The sequence below is a fragment of the Salminus brasiliensis genome, unplaced genomic scaffold, assembly GCF_030463535.1.
Source record: "Salminus brasiliensis unplaced genomic scaffold, fSalBra1.hap2 scaffold_77, whole genome shotgun sequence".
In the NCBI taxonomy this organism is placed as follows: domain Eukaryota; kingdom Metazoa; phylum Chordata; class Actinopteri; order Characiformes; family Bryconidae; genus Salminus; species Salminus brasiliensis.
Genome location: NW_027326706.1, coordinates 46,297 through 67,500, shown reverse-complemented (window position 1 = coordinate 67,500; position 21,204 = coordinate 46,297). Strand labels below are relative to the sequence as shown.

At 45.3% G+C, this 21,204-nt stretch overlaps 1 protein-coding gene across 2 annotated transcripts in view; it reads left to right on the top strand.

Moving 5' to 3' along the window:
* The window catches only part of tmem79a (transmembrane protein 79a), a 23,084-nt gene extending 3,323 nt beyond the window's left edge, over window positions 1-19,761 (top strand). The window contains exons 2-6 of one of the 2 annotated variants that reach the window (XM_072672127.1): window positions 5-193; window positions 497-938; window positions 2,242-2,433; window positions 18,189-18,411; window positions 18,546-19,761. In XM_072672127.1, coding sequence (XP_072528228.1) covers window positions 503-938; window positions 2,242-2,433; window positions 18,189-18,411; window positions 18,546-18,738 — 1,044 coding nt within the window. In that variant the 5' untranslated portion in view covers window positions 5-193; window positions 497-502 and the 3' untranslated portion in view covers window positions 18,739-19,761. The remainder of the gene's footprint in view (window positions 1-4; window positions 194-496; window positions 939-2,241; window positions 2,434-18,188; window positions 18,412-18,545) is intronic. The other variant, XM_072672126.1, reaches the window with a different exon arrangement.
* The last annotated feature ends 1,443 nt before the right edge of the window (window positions 19,762-21,204 follow it).

The following is a 21,204-nucleotide window of genomic DNA, read 5'->3' as shown; positions in this document are numbered from 1 at the left end:
TCAGGAGAAGCTCATCATCTAATCATGCTCTTGAAGGACTGTGGGAGATAGAAGAGAAGAACGTGTGACGTTTCTAATCTGGAGGAAATAAAAGTGTGTAAACAGAGACACTGGAGCTCACTGTGACCCCAAAGGAGTCAATCAGTTACTCAGTGATTCAGATGTTGTCAAACCTACATACAGATCTGAGTCAGTGAGTCATCTAATGAAATCTAATGAGTTAGTAAAGAACAGACTGCAAGAAGGCAATCAGTTAGTAGTTTGATTTAGAAACCTAAAAAGAGTCATTACCACATACATTAAGAGTCGCTCCGTTAGTGAGTCATTTACTCTGTGCCGGAACATTAGAAACAGCTGATCAGTTAGAGAGTCAGTGAGTCAAATACGGAAAATCTGATTTCTATGATGTGCTGAATCAGTTCCTGAAGAATCGTAATTTAATCTTGAGGTCAGAAGTACACCTCTAACTCACTGCTGTGGTCACACACACACACAGATACAGATGGTCTTTAACCCCGAACCTGAAGAAGAGAGTGGGAATTCTGAGGGATGGACAGGAGGTGGAGTCCTGAAAGATGGAGAGAAGGAGGAAGAGGAGAGTGATCGAGAAAACGAGGGAAAGGAAGAGTGGGAGGGTCAGGAGAGCAGGATGGAGAGCAGCAGGGAGCTGAGTGGAGAGAGGAAGGATGAGGTGGAGAGAAATGGAGGAGCTGGCTCTCTGGCTGACTGTGAAGATGATGATGATGATGATGAAGGTCAGCTCACTGGGGCGAAAACAGGTCAGGATTTCACACCTCTGGTGACCATTGTGTGTCCAGCCAATAAACAGCAGGAGCTGAGTCAAAACAATGTCTGCAGGATGGAACCCCCAGTTCTAGAACCAGAAGGAAAACCACAGCCGCACATGTACCATCAACACCCAGAGCAGAAACCTGACCGTGAGCCACAACCTTCTTTATTTACATTACCATGCAGTTCTAATAACATTAATATCCAGTATGAAGCTCTAATAACATTAATATCCTGTATGAAGTTCTAATAACATTAATATCCAGTATGAAGCTCTAATAACATTAATATCCTGTATGAGGTTCTAATAACATTAATATCCAGTATGAGGTTCTAATAACATTAATATCCAGTATGAAGCTCTAATAACATTAATATCCAGTATGAGGCTCTAATAACATTAATATCCAGTATGAAGCTCTAATAACATTAATATCCTGTATGAAGTTCTAATAACATTAATATCCAGTATGAAGCTCTAATAACATTAATATCCAGTATGAAGTTTTAATAACATTAATATCCTGTATGAGGTTCTAATAACATTAATATCCAGTATGAAGCTCTAATAACATTAATATCCAGTATGAAGTTTTAATAACATTAATATCCTGTATGAGGTTCTAATAACATTAATATCCAGTATGAAGCTCTAATAACATTAATATCCTGTATGAGGTTCTAATAACATTAATATCCTGTATGAGGTTCTAATAACTTTAATATCCAGTATGAAGCTCTAATAACATTAATATCCAGTATGAAGCTCTAATAACATTAATATCCAGTATGAAGCTCTAATAACATTAATATCCTGTATGAGGTTCTAATAACTTTAATATCCAGTATGAAGCTCTAATAACATTCATATCCAGCATGAAGCTCTAATAACTCACTCTGGTTGACTCAGTTTGTCAAAACTGTTTAATTTTGTGGAAAATTGAAGATGAAAGTGAAATTTCCCATTAAAATGTATTATCTGCCCCTCTCTCTCTCTCTCTCTCTCACTCTCACTCTCACGCTCTCTCTCTGTCTCTCTCTCTCTCTCACGCTCTCTCTCTCACTCTCTCTCTCTCACTCTCACTCTCTCTCTCTCACTCTCACTCTCTCACTCTCACTCTCACGCTCTCACTCTCACTCTCACTCTCACGCTCTCACTCTCACTCTCTCTCTCTCACTCTCACGCTCTCTCTCTCTCACTCTCACTCTCACTCTCACGCTCTCTCTCTGTCTCTCTCTCTCTCTCACTCTCTCTCTCTCACTCTCACTCTCTCTCTCTCACTCTCTCTCTCTCACTCTCACGCTCTCTCTCTCACTCTCTCTCGCTCTCTCTCACGCTCTCTCTCACGCTCTCTCTCTCTCACTCTCTCTCTCACTCTCTCACTCTCTCTCTCTGTCTCTCTCTATCTCTCTCTCTCTCTCTCTCTCTCTCTCTCTCTCTCTCTCTCTCAGGTGGTTGTGGGTGCTGTAGTGAGATAGTGATATCGAGTGTATGTCTCTTGGCCGCTGCAGTGTTGTTTGCACTGCTTGTGTGGGCGGGTTTTGTGCTCCTGCCTTTCAAAACACCTCAGGTCTCCACTGCCCCCTTCAGGCTGGTGTACACACTGCGCTGTGCGTTCTTTGCCTCTTTCCCAATCGTTCTGGGTAAGATCTGAACCCCTTTTCTCTTGTTTGGTTAAAAGAAGAGTTACACTGAAAATGCTTCCTTTGTTAATACAGAATGGTTAGCTGTATGCTAACTGCTACCCCTACAGTAAAACACACCAGCACTACATCTACAGTAAGACACACCCCTACAGTAAAACACACCCCTACAGTAAAACACACCAGCACTACATCTACAGTAAGACACACCCCTACAGTAAAACACACCAGCACTACATCTACAGTACGACACACCCCTACAGTAAAACACACCCCTACAGTAAGACACACCAGCACTACATCTACAGTACGACACACCCCTACAGCAAGACACACCAGCACTACATCTACAGTAAGACACACCAGCACTACATCTACAGTACGACACACCCCTACAGTAAAACACACCCCCTACAGTAAAACACACCAGCACTACATCTACAGTACGACACACCCCTACAGTAAAACACACCCCTACAGTAAGACACACCAGCACTACATCTACAGTACGACACACCCCTACAGTAAAACACACCCCTACAGTAAAACACACCAGCACTACATCTACAGTACGACACACCCCTACAGCAAGACACACCAGCACTACATCTACAGTAAGACACACCCCTACAGCAAGACACACCAGCACTACATATACAGTACGACACACCCCTACAGTACGACACACCCCTACAGTAAGACACACCAGCACTACATCTACAGTACGACACACCCCTACAGTAAGACACACCAGCACTACATCTACAGTAAAACACACCCCTACAGTAACACACCCCTACAGTAAGACGCACCAGCACTACAACTACAGTATGACACACCTCTACAGTAAAACACACTCCTACAGTAAGACACACCAGCACTACATCTACAGTAAAACACACCCCTACAGTAAGACACACCAGCACTACCCCTACAGTAAAACACACCCCTACAGTAAAACACACTAGCACTACATCTACAGTACGACACACCCCTACAGTAAAACACACCCCCTACAGTAAAACACACCAGCACTACATCTACAGTAAGACACACCCCTACAGTAAGACACACCAGCACTACATCTACAGTAAGACACACCAGCACTACATCTACAGTACGACACACCCCTACAGTAAAACACACCCCTACAGTAAAACACACCAGCACTACATCTACAGTAAGACACACTCCTACAGTAAAACACACCAGCACTACATCTACAGTAAAACACACCCCTACAGTAAGACACACCAGCACTACATCTACAGTAAGACACACTCCTACAGTAAGAAACACCAGCACTACATCTACAGTAAGACACACCCCTACAGTAAGACACACCCCTACTACATCTACAGTACGACACACCCCTACAGTAAGACACACCCCTACAGTACGACACACCAGCACTACATCTACAGTAAGACACACCCCTACAGTAAGACACACCAGCACTACATCTACAGTAAGACACACCCCTACAGTACGACACACCAGCACTACATCTACAGTAAGACACACCCCTACAGTACGACACACCAGCACTACATCTACAGTAAGACACACCCCTACAGTACGACACACCAGCACTACATCTACAGTAAGACACACCCCTACAGTAAAACACACCAGCACTACATCTACAGTACGACACACCCCTACAGTACAACACACCAGCACTACATCTACAGTATGACACACCCCTACAGTAAGACACACCCCTACAGTAAGATACACCAGCACTACATCTACAGTAAGACACACCCCTACAGTAAGACACACCCCTACAGTAAGACACACCAGCACTACATCTACAGTAAGACACACCCCTACAGTAAGACACACCCCTACAGTAAAACACACCAGCACTACATCTACAGTAAGACACACCCCTACAGTAAAACACACCAGCACTACATCTACAGTAAGACACACCCCTACAGTAAGACACACCCCTACAGTAAGACACACCAGCACTACATCTACAGTAAGACACACCCCTACAGTAAAACACACCAGCACTACATCTACAGTATGACACACCTCTACAGTATGACACACCCCTACAGTACGACACACCAGTACTACATCTACAGTAAGACACACCCCTACAGTACGACACACCAGCACTACATCTACAGTAAGACACACCCCTACAGTACGACACACCAGCACTACATCTACAGTAAGACACACCCCTACAGTAAGACACACCAGCACTACATCTACAGTATGACACACCCCTACAGTAAGACACACCAGCACTACATCTACAGTAAGACACACCCCTACAGTAAGACGCACCAGCACTACATCTACAGTAAAACACACCCCTACAGTAAGACACACCAGCACTACCCCTACAGTAAAACACACCAGCACTACATCTACAGTACGACACACCCCTACAGTAAAACACACCCCCTACAGTAAAACACACCAGCACTACATCTACAGTAAGACACACTCCTACAGTAAAACACACCAGCACTACATCTACAGTAAAACACACCCCTACAGTAAGACACACCAGCACTACATCTACAGTAAGACACACTCCTACAGTAAGAAACACCAGCACTACATCTACAGTAAGACACACCCCTACAGTAAGACACACCCCTACTACATCTACAGTACGACACACCAGCACTACATCTACAGTAAGACACACCCCTACAGTACGACACACCAGCACTACATCTACAGTAAGACACACCCCTACAGTAAGACACACCCCTACAGTAAGATACACCAGCACTACATCTACAGTAAGACACACCCCTACAGTAAGACACACCCGCACTACATCTACAGTAAGACACACCCCTACAGTATGACACACCAGCACTACATCTACAGTAAGACACACCCTTACAGTAAGACACACCCCTACAGTAAAACACACCAGCACTACATCTACAGTAAGACACACCCCTACAGTAAAACACACCAGCACTACATCTACAGTACGACACACCCCTACAGTACGACACACCCCTACAGTAAGACACACCCGCACTACATCTACAGTAAGACACACCCCTACAGTACGACACACCCCTACAGTAAGATACACCAGCACTACATCTACAGTAAGACACACCCCTACAGTAAGACACACCCCTACAGTAAGACACACCCGCACTACATCTACAGTAAGACACACCCCTACAGTATGACACACCAGCACTACATCTACAGTAAGACACACCCTTACAGTAAGACACACCCCTACAGTAAAACACACCAGCACTACATCTACAGTAAGACACACCCCTACAGTAAAACACACCAGCACTACATCTACAGTATGACACACCCCTACAGTAAGACACACCCTACAGTAAAACACACCAGCACTACATCTACAGTATGACACACCCCTACAGTAAAACACACCAGCACTACATCTACAGTATGACACACCTCTACAGTATGACACACCCCTACAGTATGACACACCAGTACTACATCAACAGTACGACACACCCCTACAGTAAGACACACCCCTACAGTAAGACACACCAGCACTACATCTACAGTAAGACACACCCCTACAGTACGACACACCAGCACTACATCTACAGTAAGACACACCCCTACAGTACGACACACCAGCACTACATCTACAGTAAGACACACCCCTACAGTAAGACACACCAGCACTACATCTACAGTAAGACACACCCCTACAGTAAGACACACCAGCACTACATCTACAGTAAGACACACCAGCACTACATCTACAGTATGACACACCCCTACAGTAAGACACACCAGCACTACATCTACAGTAAGACACACCCCTACAGTAAAACACACCAGCACTACATCTACAGTAAGACACACCCCTACAGTAAAACACACCAGCACTACATCTACAGTATGACACACCCCTACAGTAAGACACACCCCTACAGTAAAACACACCAGCACTACATCTACAGTAAGACACACCCCTACAGTAAGACACACCAGCACTACCCCTACAGTAAAACACACCAGCACTACATCTACAGTATGACACACCTCTACAGTATGACACACCCCTACAGTATGACACACCAGTACTACATCTACAGTAAGACACACCCCTACAGTAAGACACACCCCTACAGTAAGACACACCAGCACTACATCTACAGTAAGACACACCCCTACAGTACGACACACCAGCACTACATCTACAGTAAGACACACCCCTACAGTACGACACACCAGCACTACATCTACAGTAAGACACACCCCTACAGTACGACACACCAGCACTACATCTACAGTAAGACACACCCCTACAGTACGACACACCAGCACTACATCTACAGTATGACACACCCCTACAGTAAGACACACCAGCACTACATCTACAGTACGACACACCCCTACAGTAAGACACACCCCTACAGTAAAACACACCAGCACTACATCTACAGTACGACACACCCCTACAGTAAGACACACCAGCACTACATCTAGAGTAAGACACACCCCTACAGTAAGACACACCCCTACAGTACGACACACCAGCACTACATCTACAGTATGACACACCCCTACAGTACGACACACCCCTACAGTACGACACACCCCTACAGTAAGACACACCAGCACTACATCTACAGTATGACACACCCTTACAGTAAGACACACCCCTACAGTACGACACACCAGCACTACATCTACAGTATGACACACCCCTACAGTACGACACACCCCTACAGTAAGACACACCAGCACTACATCTACAGTATGACACACCCTTACAGTAAGACACACCCCTACAGTACGACACACCAGCACTACATCTACAGTAAGACACACCAGCACTACATCTACAGTATGACACACCCCTACAGTAAGACACACCAGCACTACATCTACAGTAAGACACACCCCTACAGTAAGACACACCAGCACTACATCTACAGTAAGACACACCAGCACTACATCTACAGTATGACACACCCCTACAGTAAGACACACCAGCACTACATCTACAGTAAGACACACCCCTACAGTAAAACACACCAGCACTACATCTACAGTAAGACACACCCCTACAGTAAAACACACCAGCACTACATCTACAGTAAGACACACCCCTACAGTAAAACACACCAGCACTACATCTACAGTATGACACACCCCTACAGTAAGACACACCCCTACAGTAAAACACACCAGCACTACATCTACAGTAAGACACACCCCTACAGTAAGACACACCAGCACTACCCCTACAGTAAAACACACCAGCACTACATCTACAGTATGACACACCTCTACAGTATGACACACCCCTACAGTATGACACACCAGTACTACATCTACAGTAAGACACACCCCTACAGTACGACACACCAGCACTACATCTACAGTAAGACACACCCCTACAGTACGACACACCAGCACTACATCTACAGTAAGACACACCCCTACAGTAAGACACACCAGCACTACATCTACAGTAAGACACACCCCTACAGTAAGACACACCAGCACTACATCTACAGTAAGACACACCCCTACAGTAAGACACACCAGCACTACATCTACAGTAAGACACACCCCTACAGTAAGACGCACCAGCACTACATCTACAGTAAAACACACCCCTACAGTAAGACACACCAGCACTACCCCTACAGTAAAACACACCAGCACTACATCTACAGTACGACACACCCCTACAGTAAAACACACCCCCTACAGTAAAACACACCAGCACTACATCTACAGTAAGACACACTCCTACAGTAAAACACACCAGCACTACATCTACAGTAAAACACACCCCTACAGTAAGACACACCAGCACTACATCTACAGTAAGACACACTCCTACAGTAAGAAACACCAGCACTACATCTACAGTAAGACACACCCCTACAGTAAGACACACCCCTACAGTAAGACACACCAGCACTACATCTACAGTAAGACACACCCCTACAGTACGACACACCAGCACTACATCTACAGTAAGACACACCCCTACAGTAAGACACACCCCTACAGTAAGACACACCAGCACTACATCTACAGTAAGACACACCCCTACAGTAAGACACACCAGCACTACATCTACAGTAAGACACACCCCTACAGTAAGACACACCAGCACTACATCTACAGTAAGACACACCCCTACAGTAAGACACACCCCTACAGTAAGACACACCAGCACTACATCTACAGTACGACACACCCCTACAGTAAGACACACCAGCACTACATCTACAGTAAGACACACCCCTACAGTACGACACACCAGCACTACATCTACAGTAAGACACACCCCTACAGTAAGACACACCCCTACAGTAAGATACACCAGCACTACATCTACAGTAAGACACACCCCTACAGTAAGACACACCCCTACAGTAAGACACACCCGCACTACATCTACAGTAAGACACACCCCTACAGTAAAACACACCAGCACTACATCTACAGTACGACACACCCCTACAGTACGACACACCCCTACAGTAAGACACACCCGCACTACATCTACAGTAAGACACACCCCTACAGTACGACACACCCCTACAGTAAGATACACCAGCACTACATCTACAGTAAGACACACCCCTACAGTAAGACACACCCCTACAGTAAGACACACCCGCACTACATCTACAGTAAGACACACCCCTACAGTAAAACACACCAGCACTACATCTACAGTAAGACACACCCCTACAGTAAAACACACCAGCACTACATCTACAGTATGACACACCTCTACAGTATGACACACCCCTACAGTATGACACACCAGTACTACATCTACAGTACGACACACCCCTACAGTAAGACACACCCCTACAGTAAGACACACCAGCACTACATCTACAGTAAGACACACCCCTACAGTACGACACACCAGCACTACATCTACAGTAAGACACACCCCTACAGTAAGACACACCAGCACTACATCTACAGTAAGACACACCCCTACAGTAAGACACACCAGCACTACATCTACAGTAAGACACACCAGCACTACATCTACAGTATGACACACCCCTACAGTAAGACACACCAGCACTACATCTACAGTAAGACACACCCCTACAGTAAAACACACCAGCACTACATCTACAGTAAGACACACCCCTACAGTAAAACACACCAGCACTACATCTACAGTAAGACACACCCCTACAGTAAAACACACCAGCACTACATCTACAGTATGACACACCCCTACAGTAAGACACACCCCTACAGTAAAACACACCAGCACTACATCTACAGTAAGACACACCCCTACAGTAAGACACACCAGCACTACCCCTACAGTAAAACACACCAGCACTACATCTACAGTATGACACACCTCTACAGTATGACACACCCCTACAGTATGACACACCAGTACTACATCTACAGTAAGACACACCCCTACAGTAAGACACACCCCTACAGTAAGACACACCAGCACTACATCTACAGTACGACACACCCCTACAGTAAGACACACCAGCACTACATCTAGAGTAAGACACACCCCTACAGTAAGACACACCCCTACAGTACGACACACCAGCACTACATCTACAGTATGACACACCCCTACAGTACGACACACCCCTACAGTACGACACACCCCTACAGTAAGACACACCAGCACTACATCTACAGTATGACACACCCTTACAGTAAGACACACCCCTACAGTACGACACACCAGCACTACATCTACAGTATGACACACCCCTACAGTACGACACACCCCTACAGTAAGACACCAGCACTACATCTACAGTATGACACACCCTTACAGTAAGACACACCCCTACAGTACGACACACCAGCACTACATCTACAGTAAGACACACCAGCACTACATCTACAGTATGACACACCCCTACAGTAAGACACACCAGCACTACATCTACAGTAAGACACACCAGCACTACATCTACAGTATGACACACCCCTACAGTAAGACACACCAGCACTACATCTACAGTAAGACACACCCCTACAGTAAAACACACCAGCACTACATCTACAGTATGACACACCCCTACAGTAAGACACACCCCTACAGTAAAACACACCAGCACTACATCTACAGTAAGACACACCCCTACAGTAAGACACACCAGCACTACCCCTACAGTAAAACACACCAGCACTACATCTACAGTATGACACACCTCTACAGTATGACACACCCCTACAGTATGACACACCAGTACTACATCTACAGTAAGACACACCCCTACAGTAAGACACACCCCTTCAGTAAGACACACCAGCACTACATCTACAGTAAGACACACCCCTACAGTAAGACACACCAGCACTACATCTACAGTAAGACACACTCCTACAGTAAGAAACACCAGCACTACATCTACAGTAAGACACACCCCTACAGTAAGACACACCCGCACTACATCTACAGTAAGACACACCCCTACAGTACGACACACCCCTACAGTAAGATACACCAGCACTACATCTACAGTAAGACACACCCCTACAGTAAGACACACCCCTACAGTAAGACACACCCGCACTACATCTACAGTAAGACACACCCCTACAGTAAAACACACCAGCACTACATCTACAGTATGACACACCCCTACAGTAAGACACACCCTACAGTAAAACACACCAGCACTACATCTACAGTAAGACACACCCCTACAGTAAAACACACCAGCACTACATCTACAGTATGACACACCTCTACAGTATGACACACCCCTACAGTATGACACACCAGTACTACATCTACAGTACGACACACCCCTACAGTAAGACACACCCCTACAGTAAGACACACCAGCACTACATCTACAGTAAGACACACCCCTACAGTACGACACACCAGCACTACATCTACAGTAAGACACACCCCTACAGTACGACACACCAGCACTACATCTACAGTAAGACACACCCCTACAGTAAGACACACCAGCACTACATCTACAGTAAGACACACCAGCACTACATCTACAGTATGACACACCCCTACAGTAAGACACACCAGCACTACATCTACAGTAAGACACACCCCTACAGTAAGACACACCAGCACTACATCTACAGTAAGACACACCCCTACAGTAAGACACACCAGCACTACATCTACAGTAAGACACACCCCTACAGTAAGACACACCAGCACTACATCTACAGTAAGACACACCCCTACAGTAAGACACACCAGCACTACATCTACAGTAAGACACACCCCTACAGTAAGACACACCAGCACTACATCTACAGTAAGACACACCCCTACAGTAAGACGCACCAGCACTACATCTACAGTAAAACACACCCCTACAGTAAGACACACCAGCACTACCCCTACAGTAAAACACACCAGCACTACATCTACAGTACGACACACCCCTACAGTAAAACACACCCCCTACAGTAAAACACACCAGCACTACATCTACAGTAAGACACACTCCTACAGTAAAACACACCAGCACTACATCTACAGTAAAACACACCCCTACAGTAAGACACACCAGCACTACATCTACAGTAAGACACACTCCTACAGTAAGAAACACCAGCACTACATCTACAGTAAGACACACCCCTACAGTAAGACACACCCCTACAGTAAGACACACCAGCACTACATCTACAGTAAGACACACCCCTACAGTACGACACACCAGCACTACATCTACAGTAAGACACACCCCTACAGTAAGACACACCCCTACAGTAAGACACACCAGCACTACATCTACAGTAAGACACACCCCTACAGTAAGACACACCAGCACTACATCTACAGTAAGACACACCCCTACAGTAAGACACACCAGCACTACATCTACAGTAAGACACACCCCTACAGTAAGACACACCCCTACAGTAAGACACACCAGCACTACATCTACAGTACGACACACCCCTACAGTAAGACACACCAGCACTACATCTACAGTAAGACACACCCCTACAGTACGACACACCAGCACTACATCTACAGTAAGACACACCCCTACAGTAAGACACACCCCTACAGTAAGATACACCAGCACTACATCTACAGTAAGACACACCCCTACAGTAAGACACACCCCTACAGTAAGACACACCCGCACTACATCTACAGTAAGACACACCCCTACAGTAAAACACACCAGCACTACATCTACAGTACGACACACCCCTACAGTACGACACACCCCTACAGTAAGACACACCCGCACTACATCTACAGTAAGACACACCCCTACAGTACGACACACCCCTACAGTAAGATACACCAGCACTACATCTACAGTAAGACACACCCCTACAGTAAGACACACCCCTACAGTAAGACACACCCGCACTACATCTACAGTAAGACACACCCCTACAGTAAAACACACCAGCACTACATCTACAGTAAGACACACCCCTACAGTAAAACACACCAGCACTACATCTACAGTATGACACACCTCTACAGTATGACACACCCCTACAGTATGACACACCAGTACTACATCTACAGTACGACACACCCCTACAGTAAGACACACCCCTACAGTAAGACACACCAGCACTACATCTACAGTAAGACACACCCCTACAGTACGACACACCAGCACTACATCTACAGTAAGACACACCCCTACAGTAAGACACACCAGCACTACATCTACAGTAAGACACACCCCTACAGTAAGACACACCAGCACTACATCTACAGTAAGACACACCAGCACTACATCTACAGTATGACACACCCCTACAGTAAGACACACCAGCACTACATCTACAGTAAGACACACCCCTACAGTAAAACACACCAGCACTACATCTACAGTAAGACACACCCCTACAGTAAAACACACCAGCACTACATCTACAGTAAGACACACCCCTACAGTAAAACACACCAGCACTACATCTACAGTATGACACACCCCTACAGTAAGACACACCCCTACAGTAAAACACACCAGCACTACATCTACAGTAAGACACACCCCTACAGTAAGACACACCAGCACTACCCCTACAGTAAAACACACCAGCACTACATCTACAGTATGACACACCTCTACAGTATGACACACCCCTACAGTATGACACACCAGTACTACATCTACAGTAAGACACACCCCTACAGTAAGACACACCCCTACAGTAAGACACACCAGCACTACATCTACAGTACGACACACCCCTACAGTAAGACACACCAGCACTACATCTAGAGTAAGACACACCCCTACAGTAAGACACACCCCTACAGTACGACACACCAGCACTACATCTACAGTATGACACACCCCTACAGTACGACACACCCCTACAGTACGACACACCCCTACAGTAAGACACACCAGCACTACATCTACAGTATGACACACCCTTACAGTAAGACACACCCCTACAGTACGACACACCAGCACTACATCTACAGTATGACACACCCCTACAGTACGACACACCCCTACAGTAAGACACCAGCACTACATCTACAGTATGACACACCCTTACAGTAAGACACACCCCTACAGTACGACACACCAGCACTACATCTACAGTAAGACACACCAGCACTACATCTACAGTATGACACACCCCTACAGTAAGACACACCAGCACTACATCTACAGTAAGACACACCAGCACTACATCTACAGTATGACACACCCCTACAGTAAGACACACCAGCACTACATCTACAGTAAGACACACCCCTACAGTAAAACACACCAGCACTACATCTACAGTATGACACACCCCTACAGTAAGACACACCCCTACAGTAAAACACACCAGCACTACATCTACAGTAAGACACACCCCTACAGTAAGACACACCAGCACTACCCCTACAGTAAAACACACCAGCACTACATCTACAGTATGACACACCTCTACAGTATGACACACCCCTACAGTATGACACACCAGTACTACATCTACAGTAAGACACACCCCTACAGTAAGACACACCCCTTCAGTAAGACACACCAGCACTACATCTACAGTAAGACACACCCCTACAGTAAGACACACCAGCACTACATCTACAGTAAGACACACTCCTACAGTAAGAAACACCAGCACTACATCTACAGTAAGACACACCCCTACAGTAAGACACACCCGCACTACATCTACAGTAAGACACACCCCTACAGTACGACACACCCCTACAGTAAGATACACCAGCACTACATCTACAGTAAGACACACCCCTACAGTAAGACACACCCCTACAGTAAGACACACCCGCACTACATCTACAGTAAGACACACCCCTACAGTAAAACACACCAGCACTACATCTACAGTATGACACACCCCTACAGTAAGACACACCCTACAGTAAAACACACCAGCACTACATCTACAGTAAGACACACCCCTACAGTAAAACACACCAGCACTACATCTACAGTATGACACACCTCTACAGTATGACACACCCCTACAGTATGACACACCAGTACTACATCTACAGTACGACACACCCCTACAGTAAGACACACCCCTACAGTAAGACACACCAGCACTACATCTACAGTAAGACACACCCCTACAGTACGACACACCAGCACTACATCTACAGTAAGACACACCCCTACAGTACGACACACCAGCACTACATCTACAGTAAGACACACCCCTACAGTAAGACACACCAGCACTACATCTACAGTAAGACACACCAGCACTACATCTACAGTATGACACACCCCTACAGTAAGACACACCAGCACTACATCTACAGTAAGACACACCCCTACAGTAAAACACACCAGCACTACATCTACAGTAAGACACACCCCTACAGTAAAACACACCAGCACTACATCTACAGTAAGACACACCCCTACAGTAAAACACACCAGCACTACATCTACAGTATGACACACCCCTACAGTAAGACACACCCCTACAGTAAAACACACCAGCACTACATCTACAGTAAGACACACCCCTACAGTAAGACACACCAGCACTACCCCTACAGTAAAACACACCAGCACTACATCTACAGTATGACACACCTCTACAGTATGACACACCCCTACAGTATGACACACCAGTACTACATCTACAGTAAGACACACCCCTACAGTAAGACACACCCCTACAGTAAGACACACCAGCACTACATCTACAGTAAGACACACCCCTACAGTACGACACACCAGCACTACATCTACAGTAAGACACACCCCTACAGTACGACACACCAGCACTACATCTACAGTAAGACACACCCCTACAGTACGACACACCAGCACTACATCTACAGTATGACACACCCCTACAGTAAGACACACCAGCACTACATCTACAGTAAGACACACCCCTACAGTAAGACACACCCCTACAGTACGACACACCAGCACTACATCTACAGTAAGACACACCAGCACTACATCTACAGTATGACACACCCCTACAGTAAGACACACCAGCACTACATCTACAGTAAGACACACCAGCACTACATCTACAGTACGACACACCCCTACAGTAAGACACACCCCTACAGTAAAACACACCAGCACTACATTTACAGTAAGACACACCCCTACAGTAAAACACACCAGCACTACATCTACAGTACGACACACCCCTACAGTAAGACACACCAGCACTACATCTAGAGTAAGACACACCCCTACAGTAAGACACACCCCTACAGTACGACACACCAGCACTACATCTACAGTATGACACACCCCTACAGTACGACACACCCCTACAGTACGACACACCCCTACAGTAAGACACACCAGCACTACATCTACAGTATGACACACCCTTACAGTAAGACACACCCCTACAGTACGACACACCAGCACTACATCTACAGTATGACACACCCCTACAGTACGACACACCCCTACAGTAAGACACACCAGCACTACATCTACAGTATGACACACCCTTACAGTAAGACACACCCCTACAGTACGACACACCAGCACTACATCTACAGTAAGACACACCAGCACTACATCTACAGTATGACACACCCCTACAGTAAGACACACCAGCACTACATCTACAGTAAGACACACCAGCACTACATCTACAGTACGACACACCCCTACAGTAAGACACACCCCTACAGTAAAACACACCAGCACTACATTTACAGTAAGACACACCCCTACAGTAAAACACACCAGCACTACATCTACAGTACGACACACCCCTACAGTAAGACACACCAGCACTACATCTAGAGTAAGACACACCCCTACAGTAAGACACACCCCTACAGTACGACACACCAGCACTACATCTACAGTACGACACACCCCTACAGTACGACACACCCCTACAGTACGACACACCCCTACAGTACGACACACCAGCACTACATCTACAGTATGACACACCCTTACAGTAAGACACACCCCTACAGTACGACACACCAGCACTACATCTACAGTATGACACACCCCTACAGTACGACACACCCCTACAGTAAGACACACCAGCACTACATCTACAGTATGACACACCCTTACAGTAAGACACACCCCTACAGTACGACACACCAGCACTACATCTAGAGTAAGACACACCCCTACAGTAAGACACACCCCTACAGTAAGACACACCAGCACTACATCTAGAGTAAGACACACCCCTACAGTAAGACACACCCCTACAGTAAGACACACCAGCACTACATCTACAGTAAGACACACCCTTACAGTAAGACACACCAGCACTACATCTACAGTAAGACACACCCTTACAGTAAGACACACCAGCACTACTTCTACAGTATGACACACCCTTACAGTATGACACACCCCTACAGTAAGACACACCAGCACTACATCTACAGTAAGACACACCCTTACTGTAAGACACACCAGCACTACATCTACAGTACGACACACCCCTACAGTACGGCACACCCCTACAGTACGGCACACCCCTACAGTACGACACACCCCTACAGTACGACATGCCTTTTAACACTTCATGTTTGTAAAAACACAAAAAAAATCTGTCTGAGAATACACTCCATTAATCACATTGCTTATTATTATTATTATTATTATTATTGTTGTTGTTGTTGTTTTTTATTGGGAGGGTACTTGACGAGAACGGTGTTTGTTCAGAGGAGGATTATTATTATATTAATAATTAAATATAAATGTAAATGCTTCTGAAGAGACAAGGTTTTGCTTGACAGATGATCTTGTGATTTTTATTAGCAATAGTAACATACTGTCTCTCTCTCTCTTTGTCTCTCGCTCTGTCTCTCTTTGTCTCGCGCTCTCTCTCTCTTTGTCTCTCGCTCTGTCTCTCTCTCGCTCTGTTTCTCTGTGTCGCTCTCTGTCTCGCGTTCTCTCTGTGTCTCTCTCTTTGTCTCTCGCTCTCTCTCTGTCTCTCTCTCTTTGTCTCGTGCTCTCTCTCTCTCTTTGTCTCTCGCTCTGTCTCTCTCTTTGTCTCGCGCTCTCTCTCTCTTTGTCTCTCGCTCTGTCTCTCTCTCGCTCTGTTTCTCTGTGTCGCTCTCTGTCTCGCGTTCTCTCTGTGTCTCTCTCTTTGTCTCTCGCTCTCTCTCTGTCTCTCTCTCTTTGTCTCGTGCTCTCTCTCTCTCTTTGTCTCGCGCTCTCTCTCTCTCTCTGTTTCTCTATGTCGCTCTCTCTCTCGCGTTCTCTCTGTGTCTCTCTCTTTGTCTCTCGCTCTCTCTCTGTCTCTCTCTCTTTGTCTCGTGCTCTCTCTCTCTCTCTTTGTCTCGTGCTCTCTCTCAGGTGTGTTAGTGCAGGGTGTGTCCAGGTTTAAGTTCGGGGCTCTAAAGCCTCTGTTTGAAGGGAATCGGAGGGTGCGTGAAGTTACCATTCATGGCAATTATGTGCGAGATTCTCTACATCTCTACCTGCTCTACTTCATCCAGCTTGCTGTCATGGCAACCTACATCCACCAGGACATGCTCAAACTGGTGCCCTTGTTGACCATCATCTTTGTCTTCGGCAGGTGTGTGAGAGTTTGTTTAAAGACACAGTCTTTTATTATTTTCTTTACTATTATTATTATTATTATTATTAGACTTTCTCTTTTTTTGTTTTTTTCTGACTGTTCCTCACTAAACTCCTGATGCCCCTGTTTAGGTTGATCTACTGGGTGTGTGTGGTTCTTGGCAGCAGTGTTCGTTCTCTGGGGTTCGGCCTCTCCTTCCTGCCTATGCTGGTTCTGCTGGGAGCCAATCTCTACTTTGTCTGTTCATCGAGTGGTCCAGAGGCAGTGTTTGATGTGGCCATACCCACTACAGCCCCACCCCCAAAGCTGAGGTGGTGGGGTTAAATGGTTCAATGGTCCTCACATGGAAAACTGCAATCTTTTGTACCCGAGGCTTTAGTTGCTTCTGGAAAAAAAAACTACTTTTGGTTTTAATAGTTTTGCAACCATACGATTAAAACCAGTCTGTGGCCAGTTAGCCAGGGATGCTGCTTAATTCCCAGTTCAATATAAATGACCCGTTCTATGTGACCTGTGGCTGGATTCTGAAACTAAAGTGTTCATCACCCTGCTGCTCTTTTGTAAATCTGCTATCTGTAAATCTAGAGGGCTTAGCAGGCCATGATTCTCTGATTAGAAGTTTATTCTTCTGCAATGTTGTAGAAAGATGTGATTTTTATTTTTTTATTTTCATCCTGGAGATACAAGGCTAATATTTGAGGCTAAGAAGTAATTGAAGCTTACGTCCTCGCCCACAATCCTCAAACTGGTTCATTCTGCACTCAGTCGTGCTTCGATTGAACATCTACAGTACACTGTGAAACAGGAAGTCTGTACACAGGCAGATCGTCTGGCTTGCTGTTTTCATATCCTGCTTCCACATAAAGAAACTCCAGCGTGTTTCATTTTTATGACTTATTTTTGTGTAAAAGCTGATTTATTGGATTTGAGTCTTTGAGGTTCTGTAAGAAGTCAGACAGATCTACATTTTTACATTTGCTGATGCTTTTGGTATTAAACTATTTAAAAATGCTTTCACTTTTATACACAAATCGCATTTTCTTTTAAATTACATAAAGAATAACAGGGTGCATCAGCGGGGTCTGACTGGACATTAAAGGGAAATATGATTTTCATCACATGCAATTTTTACTTTACAAGTCAGATTAAAAAGCTCATTCAGACTCATAATAAACAGTCTGATTCTATGCAAACATGATCAACGTCGGTACAAAATATAAAACAGCATAAGAAGATTCCTGCATTATGGTTGTAAAATCAAGATTCCAATAACTGAAGTGCTTTAATGTAGGTTTTCCAATTAAAATATTAAATCTGTGAAATACAATAAAAAAAATAAACAGAAAACTCAAATGTTTCCGCTGTTCGAGGATCACTGACGTAACCCTAGCCCAAAACTAAAGAGGTCAGATTTGGACATCAAACCTCGCAGCTGATCGCCTGAAGTTAGAGGAAAAGTGTACAGTTGAGTTTTTGCTAAACCATCCGTTCAGCAGCAGACCGTGGTCCAGCTGCTTCCCTGCAGAACATCACAACTCCAGACAGACAAGACTAAACTCCCTGAGAAACACAGTGCAAAAAAACAAAAACACTGCAGGTGGCGCACCAGTGTTGACCCAATGAGAACGTCCCACTCAGACTCCCAGTCAGACTCCCAGTCAGACCTGCACTTGGATGTAATGACCAGAGTTTGGAAATTATCCACAGCAGCAGATCAGACTTTAGTGAAGGGAGGGAAAAAAAAAAAAAAAAAAAAAAAAAAAAACACACCCTCCTGATTTTACCCCTTTATATTTCATTCTCTCCCAAATAAACAGATCAGATGTGAACATAGCCAGTCAGAATGGAGTTAACAGTCTAGATAAGCTCCCCCAGTCAGAGCTGGAGTTCTACAGTGGTGGTTCTAGATAAGCTCCCCCAGTCAGAGCTGGAGTTCTACAGTGGAGGTTCTAGATAAGCTCCCCCAGTCAGAGCTGGAGTTCTACAGTGGTGGTTCTAGATAAGCTCCCTCAGTCAGAGCTGGAGTTCTACAGTGGAGGTGAAGGGAAGCAGACGTCTGAAGCTCTAATAAAAGCTCCTCACAGAAAGTTCTTCACCTAATGGTGATGAAGACGCTGCCTGATGCCTGAGACACGGTTCTACCAGAGTTCTGAGAAGAGTTCGGCTCTAGAACCTGCTTTTAAAATCAGATCATTAAAATGGTGGAGGGATACATGCTGCAGGGTGTAGTGCAGCTACAGAAAGTAGTCCCTAAAGAGAACTGCATTAGTTCAGATTCTCTATTCACTATTTTATTCTTCATCATCATCATCATCATCATCATCATCATTCCATATAAAACTCAGTAGACTCGTGTAGCTGCACTGGTGGGTTTGGATAGGAAATAAATTATGGGCTGTACCTGTTGTAGTCATGGCGACCGACGCCTGCTTCTATTCACCTCCACTGTAAAGAAATCTTTTCACAAAACAGTTTACAGCAGTGTCGTAGAGCAACAATCCAATCTCACCAAACCTCCAGTCTGAACTATGAAACCCTTAATAACTGTAAATGTACCAGTGCAGAACAGGAAAGATATTACATTTAAACTGAATAAAAATATAAAAACAGCTTATAGTCAAATAAAACTGATCAGGAGATTCTCTCGCTGCAGCTTGATTAAAGACAATGTTTGTTTTTAAATATTCAGCTTTAGAAGCTCCAGGAATAATGTAAAGGGCGTGGCTTTAGAATATGTATGGTGTGCTAGGCTCCGTCCAAAATTGTGCTCTTCTAGCACAGTCAGTGGTT